The sequence below is a fragment of the Thalassophryne amazonica genome, chromosome 10 (assembly GCF_902500255.1).
Source record: "Thalassophryne amazonica chromosome 10, fThaAma1.1, whole genome shotgun sequence".
Taxonomy (NCBI): Eukaryota; Metazoa; Chordata; class Actinopteri; order Batrachoidiformes; family Batrachoididae; genus Thalassophryne; species Thalassophryne amazonica.
Genome location: NC_047112.1, coordinates 24,166,854 through 24,187,645, shown reverse-complemented (window position 1 = coordinate 24,187,645; position 20,792 = coordinate 24,166,854). Strand labels below are relative to the sequence as shown.

The window sequence follows — 20,792 nt, the reverse complement described above, 5'->3', positions numbered from 1 at the left end:
TTCCTACCAGGCTGCTCAAGGAAGCCCTACCATTAATTAATGCTTCGATCTTAAATATGATCAATCTATCTTTATTAGTTGGCTATGTACCACAGGCTTTTAAGGTGGCAGTAATTAAACCATTACTTAAAAAGCCATCACTTGACCCAGCTATCTTAGCTAATTATAGGCCAATCTCCAACCTTCCTTTTCTCTCAAAAATTCTTGAAAGGGTAGTTGTAAAACAGCTAACTGATCATCTGCAGAGGAATGATCGATTTGAAGAGTTTCAGTCAGGGTTTAGAATTCATCATAGTACAGAAACAGCATTAGTGAAGGTTACAAATGATCTTATGACCTCAGACAGTGGACTCATCTTATTGTAGTTGTAGTTATTGTAGTTGGCCCCACAAATCTTAGAAACATGGTGTCTAACCAGATCCTTACTCTGGATGGCATTACCCTGACCTCTAGTAATACTGTGAGAAATCTTGGAGTCATTTTTGATCAGGATATGTCATTCAATGCGCATATTAAACAAATATGTAGGACTGCTTTTTTGCATTTGCACAATATCTCTAAAATTAGAAAGGTCTTGTCTCAGAGTGATGCTGAAAAACTAATTCATGCATTTATTTCCTCTAGGCTGGACTATTGTAATTCATTATTATCAGGTTGTCCTAAAAGTTCCCTGAAAATTCTTCAGTTAATTCAAAATGCTGCAGCTAGAGTGCTGACAGGGACTAGAAGGAGAGAGCATATCTCACCCATACTGGCCTCTCTTCATTGGCTTGCTGTTAATTCTAGAATAGAATTTAAAATTCTTCTTCTTACTTATAAGGTTTTGAATAATCAGGTCCCATCTTATCTTAGGGACCTCATAGTACCATATCACCCCAATAGAGCGCTTCGTTCTCAGACTGCAGGCTTACTTGTAGTTCCTAGGGTTTGTAAGAGTAGAATGGGAGGCAGAGCCTTCAGCTTTCAGGCTCCTCTCCTCTGGAACCAGCTCCCAATTCGGATCAGGGAGACAGACACCCTCTCTACTTTTAAGATTAGGCTTAAAACTTTCCTTTTTGCTAAAGCTTATAGTTAGGGCTGGATCAGGTGACCCTGAACCATCCCTTAGTTATGCTGCTATAGACTTAGACTGCTGGGGGGTTCCCATGATGCACTGAGTGTTTCTTTCTCTTTTTGCTCTGTATGCACCACTCTGCATTTAATCATTAGTGATTGATCTCTGCTCCCCTCCACAGCATGTCTTTTTCCTGGTTCTCTCCCTCAGCCCCAACCAGTCCCAGCAGGAGACTGCCCCTCCCTGAGCCTGGTTCTGCTGGAGGCTTCTTCCTGTTAAAAGGGAGTTTTTCCTTCCCACTGTCGCCAAGTGCTTGCTCACAGGGGGTCGTTTTAACCGTTGGGGTTTTTCCGTAATTATTGTATGGCTTTGCCTTACAATATAAAGCGCCTTGGGGCAGCTGTTTGTTGTGATTTGGCGCTATATAAATAAAATTGATTTGATTTGTTTTAAAATTTCATTCTAATTATTTAATTTTCCCTGTGTTCCACTGCTGCTCCAAGGTCCATCAGCAGATTCCAAGCAAACTTACCATGTGGATGAAGGGAAACCCTGGAACTACTCTTAAACAGTTTGTTTTGGCAAAAGGCATGCTCAGTGGGGTGAAAGGTCAACATTTTGATTTGTGTCTGTTCCCCTACTCCTCCCACATCCTATGGCCCATTTCCACTAATTCTGAAATATGTCAATGAAGGTTTACCCCGTAAATGCCCTTAAATGGTCAAGGTCACTAGGGTCAAAGATCAGAATTTTCATCGTCACTCTGATGTCCACCAAACTTGGCGCACATGTACGTGTGTTCTGGAATTTCCCAGGCAAGATCAAATTTACCAAAGTTTTATCATTGTGGTTAAAGTTATTCAAGTCAGAGTTCAAAATGTAAAGTTTTTACCTCCAATGTGCACCAAACATCGTATGTATGTGTAGGCGGGTTGTGGAATAGCCCAAACAAGGTCAAATTTGCCACAGGCCAAATCCTCAAGTCCTTTTGCCGATTCCTACCAACCTCGGTATGTCAGTGGAGGTTGACCCCAAAACAGCCCTGAAATAATTCATTTTGGCAAATTGTGTGCTATACCCCTTGCTAAATGAGGGGGTCTAGAAGCAATGTTTTGGCTCAACAGTCAATTATTTCTCCATAGAATGTGGAACCTTTATATTTTCCACATACCAAGACGTTGTTTCTACAGTAAATACAGGTCTCTCGACCACAAAGGTGTGTAACGTTTCTAAACTTTAGAGGTTTTCTCAAGTGGTATTTTGCATGGACAGATTTTCTTTACTTTTTTTGGACAATAACAAGCAAGTGAGTAGCACTGTCTAACCTACTGAGGGTTGCAACTGTCCTTCTGGTCATCCCATCACAAGTTTCCATGCTCTTCCTTTCATGAAAGAATATCTTTCCAATTCAGTTTCAACCTTACAGCTGGTAAAATGTGTTTCAATGGAAACAACAAATTGTTCTTACTTTGCAGGAAGATGTGGTGGGGTTTACTCCAGTCGCTCCAAAGCAAAGACTTTCCGAGACTGGAACAGCGAACCTGGACAGTGTAGTTCACTCTGGGTTTCAGTTCCATGGGCACCCTGGGTATTCCAGTAACAGGGACAACCTGCACAGTAGAGACAGAAATATACACTTGGATACATATATTCTATATTCATACAGCAAAGCTACTGTTGGACATCTGTTCATGTTCTTATGAGAGAATAATACATCATCCCAACACAAACACTACTACCAAAACCATCCAACTGCCATAATTTGTTATCCATTATAACTATTTTGCAGATGTTTTAGCCAAGTGATAGGCAACAAAAACACATTTCCTTTCAAGTTTTCCTTTTTAGGGTCAAAGCTGGCAAACATTTAGCCAAACGACAACAAACAGCCAGTACATATAGGGGCATGCCACCAAATTTTCAAACCATACACCAAATAAAACCTTTTAAATTCAGCAGAAGGGCATTCATCTAACGCAAGTACTCCCCCAGTCCCGATGACCGTATTTCGCGGATAATAAGTCGCACTAGAGTATAAGTCTCAAAACATGCATCACAAAGAGGAAAAAAAAAAAACAAAAACATTTCATACGAGGTGATGGCCAAGCGGTTAAATGTACTCGTTTTTTAGTATGGAAGGTTCCTGGTTCAACAACATAATGTGACTTACAGTACTTCAAGTGTGTGTGCTTTGATTTTTTTTTTTTTTTTTTTTTTTTTTTTTTTAAATTGTAAAGACATGTCCTTTTAAGACTTTGCTTAAACTCAAGCTTCAATCATAGCACCATTTAAGCCCAAACGTAAAGTGGATGACTGCAAAGGATATAGACAAATGTAAGTATGGAATGTAAGAAAACTCTTGCCCACCTATGATGATGTTCAGTATCTGAAGTTATTACACTGCAAAAAAGGGTGTCTAAAAGCAAGATAAAAACACCAAATCTGAGGTAAATGATCTTGATGCATGGACAGATAATTTCACTTGAGAAGATGTCTTGAATTAAGATTGTTAAATCTAGAAATAACCATGTCGAACACTTAAAATAAGAAATTAACTCTTAAACTCTTTAACTCTTGGCGTCTCACTAATTTAGAAGATCTTCACTTAGCCTGGAAAAAGAGTCTGTTGCTTTATAAAAAAAAAGCCCTCCGTAAAGCTAGGACATCTTACTACTCATCACTAATTGAAAAAATAAGAACAACCCCAGGTTTCTTTTCAGCACTGTAGCCAGGCTGACAAAGAGTCAGAGCTCTATTGAGCCGAGTATTCCTTTAACTTTAACTAGTAATGACTTCATGACTTTCTTTGCTAATAAAATTTTAAACTATTAGAGAAAAAATTACTCAATCATCCCAAAGACATATCGTTATCTTTGGCTGCTTTCAGTAATGCTGGTATTTGGTTAGACTCTTTCTCTCCGATTGTTCTGTCTGAGTTATTTTCATTAGTTACTTCCTCCAAACCATCAACATGTCTATTAGACCCCATTCCTACCAGGCTGCTCAAGGAAGCCCTACCATTAATTAATGCTTCGATCTTAAATATGTTCAATCTATCTTTATTAGTTGGCTATGTCCCACAGGCTTTTAAGGTGGCAGTAATTAAACCATTACTTAAAAAGCCATCACTTGACCCAGCTATCTTAGCTAATTATCACCAACCTTCCTTTTCTCTCAAAAATTCTTGAAAGGGTAGCTGTAAAACAGCTAACTGATCATCTGCAGAGGAATGGTCTATTTGAAGAGTTTCAGTTAGGTTTTAGAATTCATCATAGTACAGAAATAGTATTAGTGAAGGTTACAAATGATCTTCTTATGGCCTCAGATAGTGGACTCATCTCTGTGTTTGTCCTGTTAGACCTCAGTGCTGCTTTTGATACTGTTGACCATAAAATTTTATTACAGAGATTAGAGCATGCCATAGGTATTAAAGGCACTGTGCTGTGGTGGTTTGAATCATATTTATCTAATAGATTACAATTTGTTCATGTAAATGGGGAATCTTCTTCACAGACTAAGGTTAATTATGGAGTTCCACAAGATTCTGTGCTAGGACCAATTTTATTCACTTTATACATGCCTTCCTTAGGCAGTATTATTAGACGGCATTGCTTAAATTTCCATTGTTACGCAGATGATACCCAGCTTTATCTATCCATGAAGTCAGAGGACACACACCAATTAGCTAAACTGCAGGATTGTCTTACAGACATAAAGACATGGATGACCTCTAATTTCCTGCTTTTAAACTCAGATAAAACTGAAGTTATTGTACTTGGCCCCACAAATCTTAGAAACATGGTGTCTAACCAGATCCTTACTCTGGATGGCATTACACTGACCTCTAGTAATACTGTGAGAAATCTTGGAGTCATTTTTGATCAGGGTATGTCATTCAATGCGCATATTAAACAAATATGTAGGACTGCTTTTTTGCATTTGCGCAATATCTCTAAAATTAGAAAGGTCTTGTCTCAGAGTGATGCTGAAAAACTAATTCATGCATTTATTTCCTCTAGGCTGGACTATTGTAATTCATTATTATGAGGTTGTCCTAAAAGTTCCCTGAAAAGCCTTCAGTTAATTCAAAATGCTGCAGCTAGAGTACTGACAGGGACTAGAAGGAGAGAGCATATCTCACCCATACTGGCCTCTCTTCATTGGCTTCCTGTTAATTCTAGAATAGAATTTAAAATTCTTCTTCTTACTTATAAGGTTTTGAATAATCAGGTCCCATCTTATCTTAGGGACCTCATAGTACCATATCACCTCAATACAGCGCTTCGCTCTCAGACTGCAGGCTTACTTGTAGTTCCTAGGGTTTGTAAGAGTAGAATGGGAGGCAGAGCCTTCAGCTTTCAGGCTCCTCTCCTCTGGAACCAGCTCCCAATTCGGATCAGGGAGACAGACACCCTCTCTACTTTTAAGATTAGGCTTAAAACTTTCCTTTTTGCTAAAGCTTATAGTTAGGGCTGGATCAGGTGACCCTGAACCATCTCTTAGTTATGCTGCTATAGACTTAGACTGCTGGGGGGTTCCCATGATGCACTGAGTGTTTCTTTCTCTTTTTGCTCTGTATGCACCACTCTGCATTTAATCATTAGTGATTGATCTCTGCTCCCCTCCACAGCATGTCTTTTTCCTGGTTCTCTCCCTCAGCCCCAACCAGTCCCAGCAGAAGACTGCCCCTCCCTGAGCCTGGTTCTGCTGGAGGTTTCTTCCTGTTAAAAGGGAGTTTTTCCTTCCCACTGTCGCCAAGTGCTTGCTTACAGGGGGTCATTTTGACCGTTGGGGTTTTTCCGTAATTATTGTATGGCTTTGCCTTACAATATAAAGCAGCTTGGGGCAACTGTTTGTTGTGATTTGGCGCTATATAAATAAAATTGATTTGATTTGATTTAAAACAAGATAAATTATCTAACACTTCTAAATCAAAGTTTTTTTATCTTGGCAAGAACCAAATAATTTGCAGTGTAACAGGTCAAGAGGAACATTCAAGAGGCTGCTGAACACTGAGTAGATTGTTGGACACTACCATCAATACACTCTTTCAGGCCATTGAAACCACAAATGACTAAACAAACATAATTCTGTCAGTGGAAATTTCTACTGCATGAAATCAGCACTGCTGCTGGAACACGCAACTACAGAAAGTGAATGTGTGATTGCGCAATGCATAGGATTTCTCTACAGTGTGTCAAAAATCAGTTCATTCTTTCACATTCTCTAACGTGTGGACACTTCACAGTCAGTGTAAAGGCTTCTTAGCAATCTGCACCAAAGGATTCATGTTTAGAACTACATTAAAGCATGAATCACATGACTGAAAATAGATTCTAACTCACTCCTTGATATACATTTTACACAATATCACATTCAGTGATGTAGCATTTGTGCATATTGATTTTCTTTATATTTCATGAAAGTATTTTTCAAATATTAAAGTTAGCTGCCATGCACTTCCCATACCAGTACTTTATCTTTCATAAGAATTTATGCTAAAAATTTAAGAAGAAGTTAACTCAAAATATAACATGATATACATTTTAGGCCATACCCTTCAGCCCTATCCAGAACCAGAAAAACATGGACCTTTGTTCTCCTGCAAAGGTAATGGCACTACCAAACGCCTCTGTTGAATGACCTCATGACTCTATAAGCTTTTCACAAGCACCTCCCAATCTCAACAACCAAGGACCCAAAGATAATAAAATTTTAAACCAAGAATATACAACAAATCAGAAAACATTGGGATGGTATGAAAAATGCAAATTAAAAAAAAAAAAATCTGCAACAATTCTTACATTTACTTTGACTTCCATTTCATTGCAGACAGTATATGTTGGCATCAGAAAATCTCAGGAGATGGTTGTGCCACTGTCAGTTTAATATAGTCCTGTTGAGAGCAACATGTGGAGTGGCTCATCATTCCAGTCCATGCATGGCAGCCGTTCATGTTTTTTTTCTCAGTACAAAAGCAGTATCCTTGAAAGGCTGAGTCTTTGAAGAGCAAAGACGAGAAGAAAATCTCCAGTTTGTCAACAAATACATGAGAAAATTATTTAAATGTTTGAAAACAATGTTCCTCAAAGAAAGATTCAACATTATTTGTATATTTCTCCCTCTACAGTGCATAATATCATTGAGAGATTAAAGGAATCTGGAGTCGTTTTAGTGTGCAAAGGTGAAGGGCGTAAGCTTAAAATGAACATGTGTGATCTCTAATCCCTCAGAAAAGACTACATCAAGAACAGTCATTCATCAATAGGTGATATAACCACATGGGCAATGAATTACTTTGGGGTACCTCTGTCAAGCAAAACAATGAGGAGTTTGTGCAAAAAAGAAGCCTTATGTTAACCTTGTCCAAATGACGTTGACTTCTCTGGAATCACAGGCATACAGGTTGGCCCATCACAAAGGGAAAACGCACTGTGGTCAGATGAATCCATATTTCTGATATTTTAAACAGATGCCATGTACTCCAGACCAAAGATGAAAAGAACCATCCAGAATGTTATCAGCAACAAGTCCAAAAACCAGGGTCCATCATGGTTTGGGGTTGTGTCAGTGGCATTGGCAATGGTAATTTACACTTCTGTGGTGGCAGCAGTAATGCAGAAAGATACATTGATATTCTAGAACAACATATGCTGCTTTCAAGGCGAGATCTTTTCCAGGGATGTCTATGCATTTTTCAACAAGACAATGTAGAACCACATCCTGCACACATTCCACAGGCATGGCTGCAGAAGTTGAGGATGCAGGTACTGGACTCACCTGCCTGCAGTCCTGACCTGCTCCCAATAGAATATGTGTGGAGAATTTTGAAACGAATGAGTTGTGATAAGGAATATCAACATTACACAGTGATAAATACTTTAGCATACCAACATTTTTCATCAGAATGTGTTGCAGAGCTTAAATGCAGGGACGGATGTTTATTAACAAATTAAATGAAGTTGATCACACAAAACATGAAATATCTTGGGTTCATAAAGTCTACAATGAAATAAAAGTCAAACTAAATTTAAGAATCACTGCATTTATTTTTTTTTTTTAATTTTCAATTGCCTATACAGTGTCAACTTTTTCTGATTGCCCCACTTAGGTAAAGTTCTTCAAGGGCTCATCGTAGAAGGATTTTGTATCAACAATTTAAGGCATGCAAATGACACAGTGCTTAAAGCTTACTGAAGAGGTAACTTTCACATATTACTAGACATAAGAAACCAGGAAGAATGAATCAGCTTTCAATACAAGCTGAAAGTGGGTGTTTGACTGTTACGTAAAAAGAGAGCGAGTACTGGGTAATACTGTATTTACCTTCCAGTTTGGACGAGTGCTTTTGGAAGCGTATCGGACTTCATATGTCAAATTCCCTGTACCGATATCAGACGGTTCATTCCAGAGTAGAATCATTTTTGGCTCAATGGTTTGGATGTGAGAAATGTTTGTCGGAGGATTTAGTTTCACTGTAGAACAGGAAAAAAAATAGTAAGAGCAGAAAACATCAAAAGCAGGACTCCAAAACAAAATAAACAACATGATATAAACGCAGCTGTCCAGGAGTGTTTTAGAATTTGGTTTCATTTTATGAATCCTTTGACTCTCTTTGTTGCTCTCTTAGTAAAGTTGAGTGAGGCTCTAGAATGCTTGTTTGGTTATTTGTGGTAACTTGGAAACTCTATAAACATTAATATCCATTTGTATTCCTTACTCTGCTGTTTAAGTGGTAACACACTTTCATTCTGTGAAATATATTTTCAGTAATGATTTTGACGTCACTGAAGCGTGTCAAGAATTCACAACTTAGAAAGGATGGTAGAATTTTAAATAAGCAATTTCACCTGAATTCATCTCAGGGTTAATTTGAGCTGGTGCTCTAAACCAGTGTTTTTCAACCTTTTTTGAGTCGCGGCACCCTTTTTATATTTACAAAATCCTGCGCCACACCACCAACTAAAATAATATTATAATGCTATTACCTCTGGTTTTGCGCAAAACCCAATTATCGCAATAGAAAATCGATACAGAAAACATCGCATTTCGAAAATCCTCAAGCATTTTGCGCTCTGATCTCAAGTAGGGCTGTCACGATTAGAAATTTCTGGAGACGATTAATTGTCAGACAAATAATTGCGATTGACGAATATATTGTCTATTTTTTTTTTCTTTTTTTCCCCTTCTTTATATTCTACTATTGTAGTATAATTACACAACTCTGGAAGAACGTTTGGCTTCTGTGAGTGGAGAAACTGGGAATGGTGCAACATTTTTATTTGTATCTTCATTTTACATACAGTCCCAACTTTTTCTGATTTGTGGTTGTTTCTGTTGCATTTCTGAAATTGTTTATCCTCATCAGTCACGTTTTGTGCTTAAACACTACATTAAGCTCAAGACTGAACAAATAAATACCTTTGGAAAATAACAGCTGTTAAAGTTCAGAGTTCTCACCTGCTTTTTGTGATCTGTGCATCTGAACATTTTTTTTTGTGTGTGTGTGTATCTCAGTTCATTCATATATTCTCATTTTTTAAATATGTTTTTAAAGATATTTGACCGTTTATTTCATCTCATGATCTCATAAATTCAGCATACGACACGCACATGGTGTGAACAAGATGGTAACGGCAGAATCACACCTTTAGAGAAAGTTCAGAGAGAAGTAAAAGCTTCACGTTTTCGTTTTGTTAACATGTTCACTCCATTTAAAATCCTCTCTCTGCTCCGCGCTCGCTGCGCACTGAACGTGTCGCGCCTGCATTCAGGAATCTCCCTCAAGACGAGAGCGAGGCTGCAGCACAATGACGTCAGATTCTGAGTCGTTTTATGCTTTGTGGATAAAATAAATAATTCACGGTAATCGCGAATATGAAAAATAATCGCGAATATGAAAAATACCCACGGCACCCCTGACGATCGATCACGGCACCCTAGGGTGCCGCGGCACCCCGGTTGAGAATCACTGCTCTAAACAAGGACTGTAATATTGCTAAAAAAAAACAAAAAAAAAACACAATCAAGCACATGAAATAACCATGCATTACTTTCAGATTCCATTTTGCCCAACACAAATGAACCATACTGATAATGTAACTGATCTTTCAGCAATAAATACGGAGTATCATATTATAAAAGGGTATCAAGTTGTATTCAATAACATAATACAGGCAAATGCAAAATTAGATTTATTGGAATGCTCTCTCTGCATCAATAAAAGTCAGATTCTGTGGAGACTCTCAAGTCCAGTCTTAAGATGCACTTATTTTCCCTTTCGTATGGCTAACATACTGGCATAGTATAGTTCTACGCTTTTTACTCTTTTAATTCATTTTATTAGTAAATGGAGCGGGTCACGGCCTCAACTTTACCTAAATTCTAGGTCTTTTAGTGAAGCTTAGGGCTAGTAGCCAGCGATCACCTATTTCCTGTATTTCTTGTTTAATGCTGACAAATTATACTGTATTTTTTGTCTTTCTGATGCCTGATTGTGTTTTTTTCTCTCTGTTTAAGGTGCACCTCCATCCAGAGATGGGTGTGGTATTTGTGCTGGAGACCCTCCTGTCCTGTGCACCAACAGCATTTCCTGTATATTCTTTTTTCTGAATTGTTCTGTAATTTAAGTCTGTAGCATGGCCGAAGCAGAGGGTCACCCCTTTGAGTCTGGTCTGCTTGAGGTTTCTTCCTCAGAGGGAGTTTTTCCTTACCACTGCTGCTCTGGGGGCTACTAAGATTAGACCTTACTTGTGTGAAGCCCTCCGTAAAGCTAGGACATCATACTACTCATCACTAACTGACGAAAATAAGAACAACCCCAGGTTTCTTTTCAGCACTGTAGCCAGGCTGACAAAGAGTCAGAGCTCTATTGAGCCGAGTATTCCTTTAACTTTAACTAGTAATGACTTCATGACTTTCTTTGCTAATAAAACTTTAACTATTAGAGAAAAAATTACTCATAACCATCCCAAAGACATATCATTATCTTTGGCTGCGTTCAGTAATGCTGGTATTTGGTTAGACTCTTTCTCTCCGATTGTTCTGTCTGAGTTATTTTCATTAGTTACTTCCTCCAAACCATCAACATGTCTATTAGACCCCATTCCTACCAGGCTGCTCAAGGAAGCCCTACCATTAATTAATGCTTCGATGTTAAATATGATCAATCTATCTTTATTAGTTGGCTATGTCCCACAGGCTTTTAAGGTGGCAGTAATTAAACCATTACTTAAAAAGCCATCACTTGACCCAGCTATCTTAGCTAATTATCTCCAACCTTCCTTTTCTCTCAAAAATTCTTGAAAGGGTAGTTGTAAAACAGCTAACTGATCATCTGCAGAGGAATGGTCTATTTGAAGAGTTTCAGTCAGGGTTTAGAATTCATCATAGTACAGAAACACAAGGTTCTGTGCTAGGACCAGTTTTATTCACTTTATACATGCTTCCCTTAGGCAGTATTATTAGACGACATTGCTTAAATTTTCATTGTTACGCAGATGATACCCAGCTTCATCTATCCATGAAGTCAGAGGACACACACCAATTAGCTAAACTGCAGGATTGTCTTACAGACATAAAGACATGGATGACCTCTCATTTCCTGCTTTTAAACTCAGATAAAACTGAAGTTATTGTACTTGGCCTCACAAATCTTAGAAACATGGTGTCTAACCAGATCCTTACTCTGGATGGCATTACCCTGACCTCTAGTAATACTGTGAGAAATCTTGGAGTCATTTTTGATCAGGATATGTCATTCAATGCGCATATTAAACAAATATGTAGGACTGCGTTTTTGCATTTGCGCAATATCTCTAAAATTAGAAAGGTCTTGTCTCACAGTGATGCTGAAAAACTAATTCATGCATTTATTTCCTCTAGGCTGGACTATTGTAATTCATTATTATCAGGTTGTCCTAAAAGTTCCCTTAAAAGCCTTCAGTTAATTCAAAATGCTGTAGCTAGAGTACTGACAGGGACTAGAAGGAGAGAGCATATCTCACCCATATTGGCCTCTCTTCATTGGCTTCCTGTTAATTCCAGAACAGAATTTAAAATTCTTCTTCTTACTTATAAGGTTTTGAATAATCAGGTCCCATCTTATCTTAGGGACCTCATAGTATCATATCACCCCAATAGAGCTCTTCGCTCTCAGACTGCAGGCTTACTTGTAGTTCCTAGGGTTTGTAAGAGTAGAATGGGAGGCAGAGCCTTCAGCTTTCAGGCTCCTCTCCTCTGGAACCAGCTCCCAATCAGATCAGGGAGACAGACACCCTCTCTACTTTTAAGATTAGGCTTAAAACTTTCCTTTTTGCTAAAGCTTATAGTTAGGGCTGGATCAGGTGACCCTGAACCATCCCTTAGTTATGCTGCTATAGACTTAGACTGCTGGGGGGTTCCCATGATGCACTGAGTGTTTCTTTCTCTTTTTGCTCTGTATGCACCACTCTGCATTTAATCATTAGTGATTGATCTCTGCTCCCCTCCACAGCATGTCTTTTTCCTGGTTCTCTCCCTCAGCCCCAACCAGTCCCAGCAGAAGACTGCCCCTCCCTGAACCTGGTTCTGCTGGAGGTTTCTTCCTGTTAAAAGGGAGTTTTTCCTTCCCACTGTCGCCAAGTGCTTGCTCACAGGGGGTCGTTTTGACCGTTGGGGTTTTTCCGTAATTATTGTATGGCTTTGCCTTACAATATAAAGCGCCTTGGGGCAACTGTTTGTTGTGATTTGGCGCTATATAAATAAAATTGATTTGATTTGATACGCCTTGAGGCAACTCTGTTGTGATTTGGCGCTATATAAATGAAAATAAATTGAACTGAAATTGAAATTGAATTTACCAGGATATTCATAGACTTCAAATAACTGAGTTTATATTCGCTGTCTCAACAACATAATATGACACAGTTGAAAATTTAAAAGGTGGCATTTGTTGTTTCCAGGTCTGGTCAGGTCATATGCCAATGCCACACCTTATCTCATCCACCACACCATGGAACCGCCTTGTGTCCTAAATGGCAACCTTACCCAAATGGCAGACAACCAGTCCATCAACACTTGTTGAAAGTAACCTTCTATGTGCCAAAGCCAGGTGAAACATGGGCACCCTCTTAACCTTTTCCAGTCACTGGGATTCTCAACAATGAGGCACCTGCATGCTGGATCATACCCAGAGTAATGGACCACATGGACAAAATGTTGTAGCCAGTGTACCTTCACAATGCAACTGATACTCCTCAGACTCTCAAGATGGAACCACTTTGTTGACAGGAGGTCATTCCGGCCATAGCCATGGATCATCCAAAGAGACCTAGCACCAAAGACATCCAGTTTTCACCTCAGGTCACTGATCAGCCTCCAAGTCTCACAGCCATACAACTACAAAGAAAGCACCAGCACCCTAGAGACTTGGACCTTTGTTCTTTTGCAAAGATATCAGCATTGCCAAACATCTCTATCCATGAATCTTATGACTCCAAAAGCTTTTCCCAGGTGCTTCTCATCCTCAAAGCATGAAGACCCAGAGACATGAACGTCACTACCGAGATAAGCTCTGCTGAGTTCTGCCAGAACTGGCAATACACGGTCAAGAACCAATCAGAGTTTGAGCACATAAGCAATGAAGAATTTAGCCAGCATATATTTCAAAGTAGTGGGGGGGTGATTGTTTGTATGCCAAACCTTTTACTGGGCCTATACAGTTATCTAAAGTTTCTACAGATGAGACCTTTTTTTTTTTTTTTTTTAGGTCTTCTCTATCTGGGTCCTTTTTAATGTTCCACAACGCTGTTAGCAGTTTTGGAGTTCAGTGTCTTCCTCCAGCATTCTGACACACAGGCAGGACCAACATGATTTGATTCCTTGATCATTTGTTTGGAGGATAATGACGCCATTTTATCTAATATTAACGGATGACTGTTTCATTAAAGCTCCGATATGATCACATTTCGCAAGTGTGGGCAATATTTGTCATCACTGACTAAAGTGAGACAGGACAGGCAGCCACAATGACAGTGGGGTACCAACACATTACTCAATTACAACAATCAAATCAGCAACAATGGAGTCTAATGAAACCACAAAGATGCTTCCAGGGACACAAGGCATTACTCACCATGATGACTAAGTCTTTGACACTTTTGTCCTGAAACAGTTCTGAAGAGAAAGCTCACGTAGGTGTGAACGCTGTCATTTCAAAGATACACACAATCTCTAATTTCAAAGTATATTTAAGAACAGTTAAAGCATATCTTTGGGATACGTTTACTGCTGAAACTTCTAGCCAGTTTATTTCATTTTTATGGTTACAGTGCATCCAGAAAGTATTCACAGCACTTCATTTTTTTTTTACACATTTTGTTATGTTACAGCCTTATTCCAGAATGGATGAAATTCTTTTTTTTCCCCTAAAACTTCTACTCACACATCCCATAATGATAACATGAAAAGGGTTTTGTTGTTTTGCAAATTTATTAAAAATGAAAAACTAAGAAATTACATGTACGTAAGTATTCACAGCTTTTGCCATGAAGCTCATAATTGATTCCTATGACTGTTGCCCCCATGACCCTTAAATGGGTATGGTAAATGAATAACTGGGTGAGTGAAATAAATCATGGAGGAGTAAAATATTTATTTTCTTACCACATGCATGATCACACCCATACCACATCCAATTTGGTCTTTCTAACTCCCCCCCCCCCACACACACACACACACACACACAAATGACCACATCCCCAAGGGTTTTCCATGGATTTAACAAAAAATTACAGCCACTTCATATATATATATATATATATATATATATATATATATATATATATATATATATATATATATATATATATATATATATATATATACACACACACACACACACACGTACGATATGTGTGTATGTATCCTGTATCCTTACCTGGTCGGGTGGGAACGTTGAGCCTAACCGATGGAGCGATTGCATCAAAAATGCGGATGGTTACCATGGTGACAAAGCTTGTGTTGCTGTTTAGTGCAATGGAACACACAAAGGAATTGTTTGCTTCACACATGACAGGATTATCAGGTGTACTGTCGTCATGGTTCACCTTGGAGTCCCCTTTCTGTGACCTAAAGACATTACAATGAAAAAAAATTTTTTATTCACTCTGATCTCTCAGTAAAATGTAGGTAACGTGGGTATAAAATGCAAAATTCTTCTAAGTACTAATGAGAATGTTTTTTGCTTTTTTTTTGACAAAAAGATTTTGTTTTATAAAGGGTCATTTAAAAGTGATGTGCACAACCAACACAAATGTGATTGATACTCACGACAGGTGCTGCAGACTCACAGCCAGAAGACCCGACTTTGATAGTCCTGATGGTTGATGGCGAGACTGAAGATCACATGTTAAATGTTCCCAGTTTCCATCAATTCTGCACAGTACGTCCAAACAAGTCCCTGCCAACAAATTCAATTTACATGTTCATCACACCAGAAGAGACATCTGTATGTCAATTTACACCAGGTCATGAAAGGGGGAACCCAAGGTGAAATAATGTAGCTCCAAGCAATATGATTGTGAAAGCTCAAGTATAAATGTTAAATCATGAACGGGGGGGATCGAATTAATATTTGTGGCTTTTGTTAAATCTGAAACACATTCTGACCTTTTATTTTGAAAATCATCCCTCCAGACTTAATGAGTTTTGTTTGCTGCAAAGTGAAGTGCATCTTCATTCATGGAAAAAGGGCACAGTAAAACCTACACAGTAATACCTTTCCCACTGCAAACCTGGAGGTGTGTTTGGCCGCAGTGAAGGCTGGATGCTTTGTAATTTTCCACTTTTGAACTCTTATTAGACTGAGATGATTATTGTTGGTCCTGCTGACATGAGACATTTCTATGATGACTCTATGTGGTCACTTGGTGGCTATGCGATTCATCATAGTGAAAGGGTCAAAAATCATGGTGTAATTTTTGATCCATCATCCTGTTTTGAGGTGGCTACGCTCATTTTCAACTGCGTAATATTACAATGAGACATATTTTTTTCTATGGCTGATGTCAAGACACTGACTCATGCCTTTGTGTAGTCCAGAATTGATTACTGCAATGTGTTGTTTTCTGTTTCTGTATTACCATAAAATGTTTTCAGATGACTCAGAATGGAGCTGTTAAGAGTCCTAACTGGAACTAGGAAATCTGATCATATCACAACTATGCTGGCTGCCTGCACATGTCAGAGCAGATTTTAAGGTTCTGCTAATGACCTATAAAACACTGACAAAGTGTTCATCCTTTTATCTTGTAGAACATATTGGACCTTGTGTCCCATAGCGCGCTTTACACTCTCAGAAAGTAGACTTACTCTATGTTCCTGAAGGTCAGCAGAAACGAAAGCCTTTTCTTATCATGCTTGCGTTTTTGTGGAATAATCCACAACTAGAGGTAAGAAGGTTGAGGTCTCGAGTCCTTTAAAGCCAATCTTAAAACACTTCTTTTCTGTAGTTTAAAGTTAATGTATGTTTATACTGTCTATACATTTGATTTTGATTTTTTTTATATATACACATTTTTTTATTGGATAATGTATTTAAACTGTGGTGTTTTCAATGTTAAATTATATTGTAAAGCACTCTGAAATGCATTTATCCTGAAACAGCTGCATAAAATTATTATTATTGGGGCAAACAACAAGTAGTAATTATCACAAAGTTCTATCGAACTCTTTTTCAGCGAAATCAGTAAAATGTTTTCAACGTTCTTATCTTTTACTTACTGACGCACACCGTTTCTTATCAAAATAATTCAGGAAACCCCTCAGGGTGTGCAGAAAAGGTCTGTTTAATTATCATTACTAAAGCTGGAAAGACAAGGCTAATCGCTATTGATCTGGATGTGTCAGCACCTCATGCATCGATCCAAACTCAGATTTCTCCTCCTGTGTCACCTCCACACTGTGATTTGCATCAAGCTGCCCCTATCTGCTTTAAAACTTTGAAATCTTGTTTGTCCTCTTCTTGCTTTCTAATAAAAATGTGCTGCACCACGTCTTGGACAAACTGTGACTGTGTGAGATGAAGAGCACAAGATTCACACGGGGTTCCTGTTTGATCGGAGACAAACACAGTGAAGTCTCATCTGCTTTGGAGGCACCTGCATCAGACCCGTGAAGGTCAGAATCTGAGCTGTGCGTCGGGCTAATCCTGTTTTTCAGGTGAGTAGGCGCCACACAGCACAGCTTCTCCTCCAACATCACAACCCAGGCATGAAATGAAGGACAAAATTAAATCATCCATTGTCTTAGTGATTCGGGGCAGAGGGTGTGAAGGAGCCACACAGTGGGTCCTGTACATCCCACTTGATCACAGAAGCCACCAATGACTCAAGTTCGAGTCACAAATTGACCTAATCTGGATGATTTTTTTTTATCTGTGGGAGGAAATCTCACAACACCTGCAGAATGAACAGTCTCTACACAGAATGAGCCCAAATAGAACCAAACACATGACCTTTGTGACAAACCATAGTCCATCATGCAGCACTAATCAGCTGCATGAAAATCTTGCTACTTTGGAATTTTTTATATTTTGTTTTACAACATTATCCACAAAATATGAGACACCACATGCTAATGCCAATGAAATTACTGCATAATATGCACCACTTTTCAAGCAATAAGTGCTGATCAGTTTCATATTCAAGGACACAATATGGATGCAGTAACTGAAAAAAGTGTATGGACAAATTGACAGGTCAATTCTACACTCAGGATGAAACTGATGTGGCATCGTCGTTGGATCTGCGGTGGGTCAAGCTGTAGACACAAATCCTAAAAAAAAAAATCACACACACTCAGGGCCAGACTCCAGGTTGCAAGCATGTTAGGTGATATGTAAGTTACAGGTTAAGAAGAGCTGAAACAGCTTATATTTAAGTGATTACACTATAACAGTATTGTACGAACATTTTCAGTATAAGAGCACGTCCTCAAAGAATGCAGCTTTGAACAAACACCTTTGAGTCATGCTACAAGATTCAATATTCAAATGCAGACATTTAACAAAGTTTTGTCATCTACTAGACTACAATTAATGCTGTCTGAAAGGAAACAAGAGGCCAAAGTGGCAGATTAGACAGCAAGATAACTGTCTCAATAATGGAGCTCACTGATTCCACTTGCAACACGGTGCATCTGGGGAGATTAAAAAAAAAATGTAATTAAATTAAATAAAAAAACAAGAAGGAACTACAAATTATACATTTCTGCCCATTAGCAAATGTCAAATGGAGGACTGTGGGTAAATATGACATTTACTTCAATCAGCCTTTGCAGAAACTTTCTCAAGAAGTCTGACATTACTAAAATTGATTTCCGTGTGAGATAAAGAAAAATGTGTTACTTTAACTGTGCCAACTGTGTGTGATGTGTCAGCAAATCTACTAGGTACAACCTTCGACTTATCAAGCAGCATTTCTGAACTGTAGAGTTTGGAGAACATTTCCAGCCATGTTAAATTTGTGTATTCAAATTGTTAAAAATAATATCACAGATATTGATGTCAAATAAGACTCTTACCTGCAGAAAGGTCATGCTGATGTGATTCATTTTTTGAACCCCTGAACATACAGTGTGGAAGGTCTGATTGCGTGCGGTTCATTATGGGTCCATGTGTGTCACCTCCCTGCACACTGGCATGGGCTGAAGGTGAGTCACAGCATAGCTCATCCTGCCAGGGGAGGTCCACACTGCGGACGTGGAGAGACAATCCTTCCTCGGGCTCCAAACATAGAGCACCTATTCACAGAGAAGGAACAACCTTTAGGTTTCACACATTACACTTTAAAATGTCAAACTGTCTAAGGTGTCTGAGTCAATGAAAACTACTAAGGCCTGGAAAATTAAACTAGTTCTAACTGAGAGGAGTCAATGATTATAAAATCATCTACATAAAACTTAACTTTAAAATGCAAGTACTCCCTAAGTATTGGATATGATTTTCTGTAGAAAGATGATGTGGGGATCTGATTGCAAAGGTATTTCCAAAATGCATAAAAACATTGCTGATGAATTCACTTCTACTTGTGGGTGCAAGGTCTATCAAATTGGCTGTTTGCAGAGAGGAGGTAGGGAAGCTGTTTTTGTAAAGAGCACATTTTCTGTTAAACTTGTGCTTTCCAAACAGGACAGCAAACAAGTAGAATTTATGTCCTTCACCCTTAGAGGCCTATTGATGTTTTCCTGCATCCTGGTCAAGGTTTCATTATATTTTGAAGAATGGATCATATTTTTACAGCACCAACTGAACACTGTGTACCATAGCGCTCTGAGGTTTATCACAGCATTCAAAGCTTGGACTAATCATTGCACTCTTTACACGAGAGTTCAGTGGCCTTCTCTGCCCAAACTCAGAGCGCTGCAGTACACAGTACACTGATCCATACTGGTACCATGATCCATATTCATTTATAACTCCATATTTTGCCTGCTCCTCCTCTCTTACATATGAGTACATTTTCACTTAAAACCAGTTAGTTTTGTGATGTGAGGTTTTATTTTGTGTAAGTCTTCTGAAACTGGAACTGCTGTCTTGGCCAGAGTTTCCTTGTAAAAGAGATCTCATAATTTCAGTGGGATGTGGTTAAATAAATAAATAAAATATCAGATGTACTTTTCTACACAAAGACAAGAATGTTGTTATCTGTTTGCAAAGGCCATGTTCAAGTTGGTGCTCAAGGCTTGATAAGTTCTATCACATCCGCTGACAGGGAATAAATGTATGTATGAGCAAAACCTTTGCAAGATAAGGTTACCAGTCTGCTACAGAGAATTATGGTCTGTGGTATTATAGTGAGAAAACTACAGAAAGAAATCAAATGTGACTCACCATTTGAGATTAGGAAAATTTTCATCAATACTGTCAGCGTTACAATCCAAACCCTGTAAGGAAAGGCTAGCTTAGTTATACAGCACCATTCAAACACAGGACAGTTCAAAATACTTTACAGGGGCATAGAAATACTTTACAAATAAGACATTGTAATTGCAGTGCATATAAATTTTGGTAGCAGCATTTTGAGTGAGTTACAGCAGACAATTTTTTTCCAGAATCTGCTTGACTCAATGTGTGCATCTGTATGTCTCAGTGTGATCAATGTGTTGAGAATATCTTGACAAAGACTGTGTATTGAGGTGAAATTTTCCAAACATGCATGTCACTAAGCCATCAGATGTAGTCGACATTGGGTGCATTTTGTTTGCAATTGTGTACACCAGAAAGCAGAGACTCTGAAACCTTGTGTGTGCGATATCTTGACATTAACTTTGTAAATCAATATTAAACCTGACACACAAGGTCACCTCACTGGAACCTCTGACAAGTTTAATACTGGGCTCATTTACTCTAAGTTATTGAATTGAAGTTCTCATTTTCGCTACCTGGTGGAGGAGTGTCTGAATCCTTGTGTATGTAAGAACTCACAAGATGTCCATGCATCATGAGCCCAATTACTACTGTAGGTTATACCTTAGCAATAACTTGCATAAGTTTGAAGTTGACCTCAGCAAAGCAGGTTGGAGTAAGTATTGCCTTTGTTACAGTAAGACCCATGAAGACACCACTACATTAGTCTAGCCTACTGAAAATAATTGCAGGAACAGGTTTTTTCCTGTAACTTGTTAAACCAAAAGAAGAAAACAGTCCTATATAGGTCATGAAGACCATTGGTTCCGGTGCGTATATTCAAATTCCGTA

At 38.6% G+C, this 20,792-nt stretch overlaps 1 protein-coding gene across 1 annotated transcript in view; it reads right to left on the bottom strand.

Moving 5' to 3' along the window:
* The window catches only part of lepr (leptin receptor), a 78,632-nt gene that overhangs the window by 43,453 nt on the left and 14,387 nt on the right, over window positions 1-20,792 (bottom strand). Inside the window, exons 3-8 of the mRNA XM_034179565.1 lie at window positions 19,926-19,978; window positions 18,617-18,835; window positions 15,365-15,494; window positions 14,973-15,163; window positions 8,381-8,529; window positions 2,523-2,664 (exon numbers count right to left, since the gene is read on the bottom strand). Coding sequence (XP_034035456.1) covers window positions 2,523-2,664; window positions 8,381-8,529; window positions 14,973-15,163; window positions 15,365-15,494; window positions 18,617-18,835; window positions 19,926-19,978 — 884 coding nt within the window. The remainder of the gene's footprint in view (window positions 1-2,522; window positions 2,665-8,380; window positions 8,530-14,972; window positions 15,164-15,364; window positions 15,495-18,616; window positions 18,836-19,925; window positions 19,979-20,792) is intronic.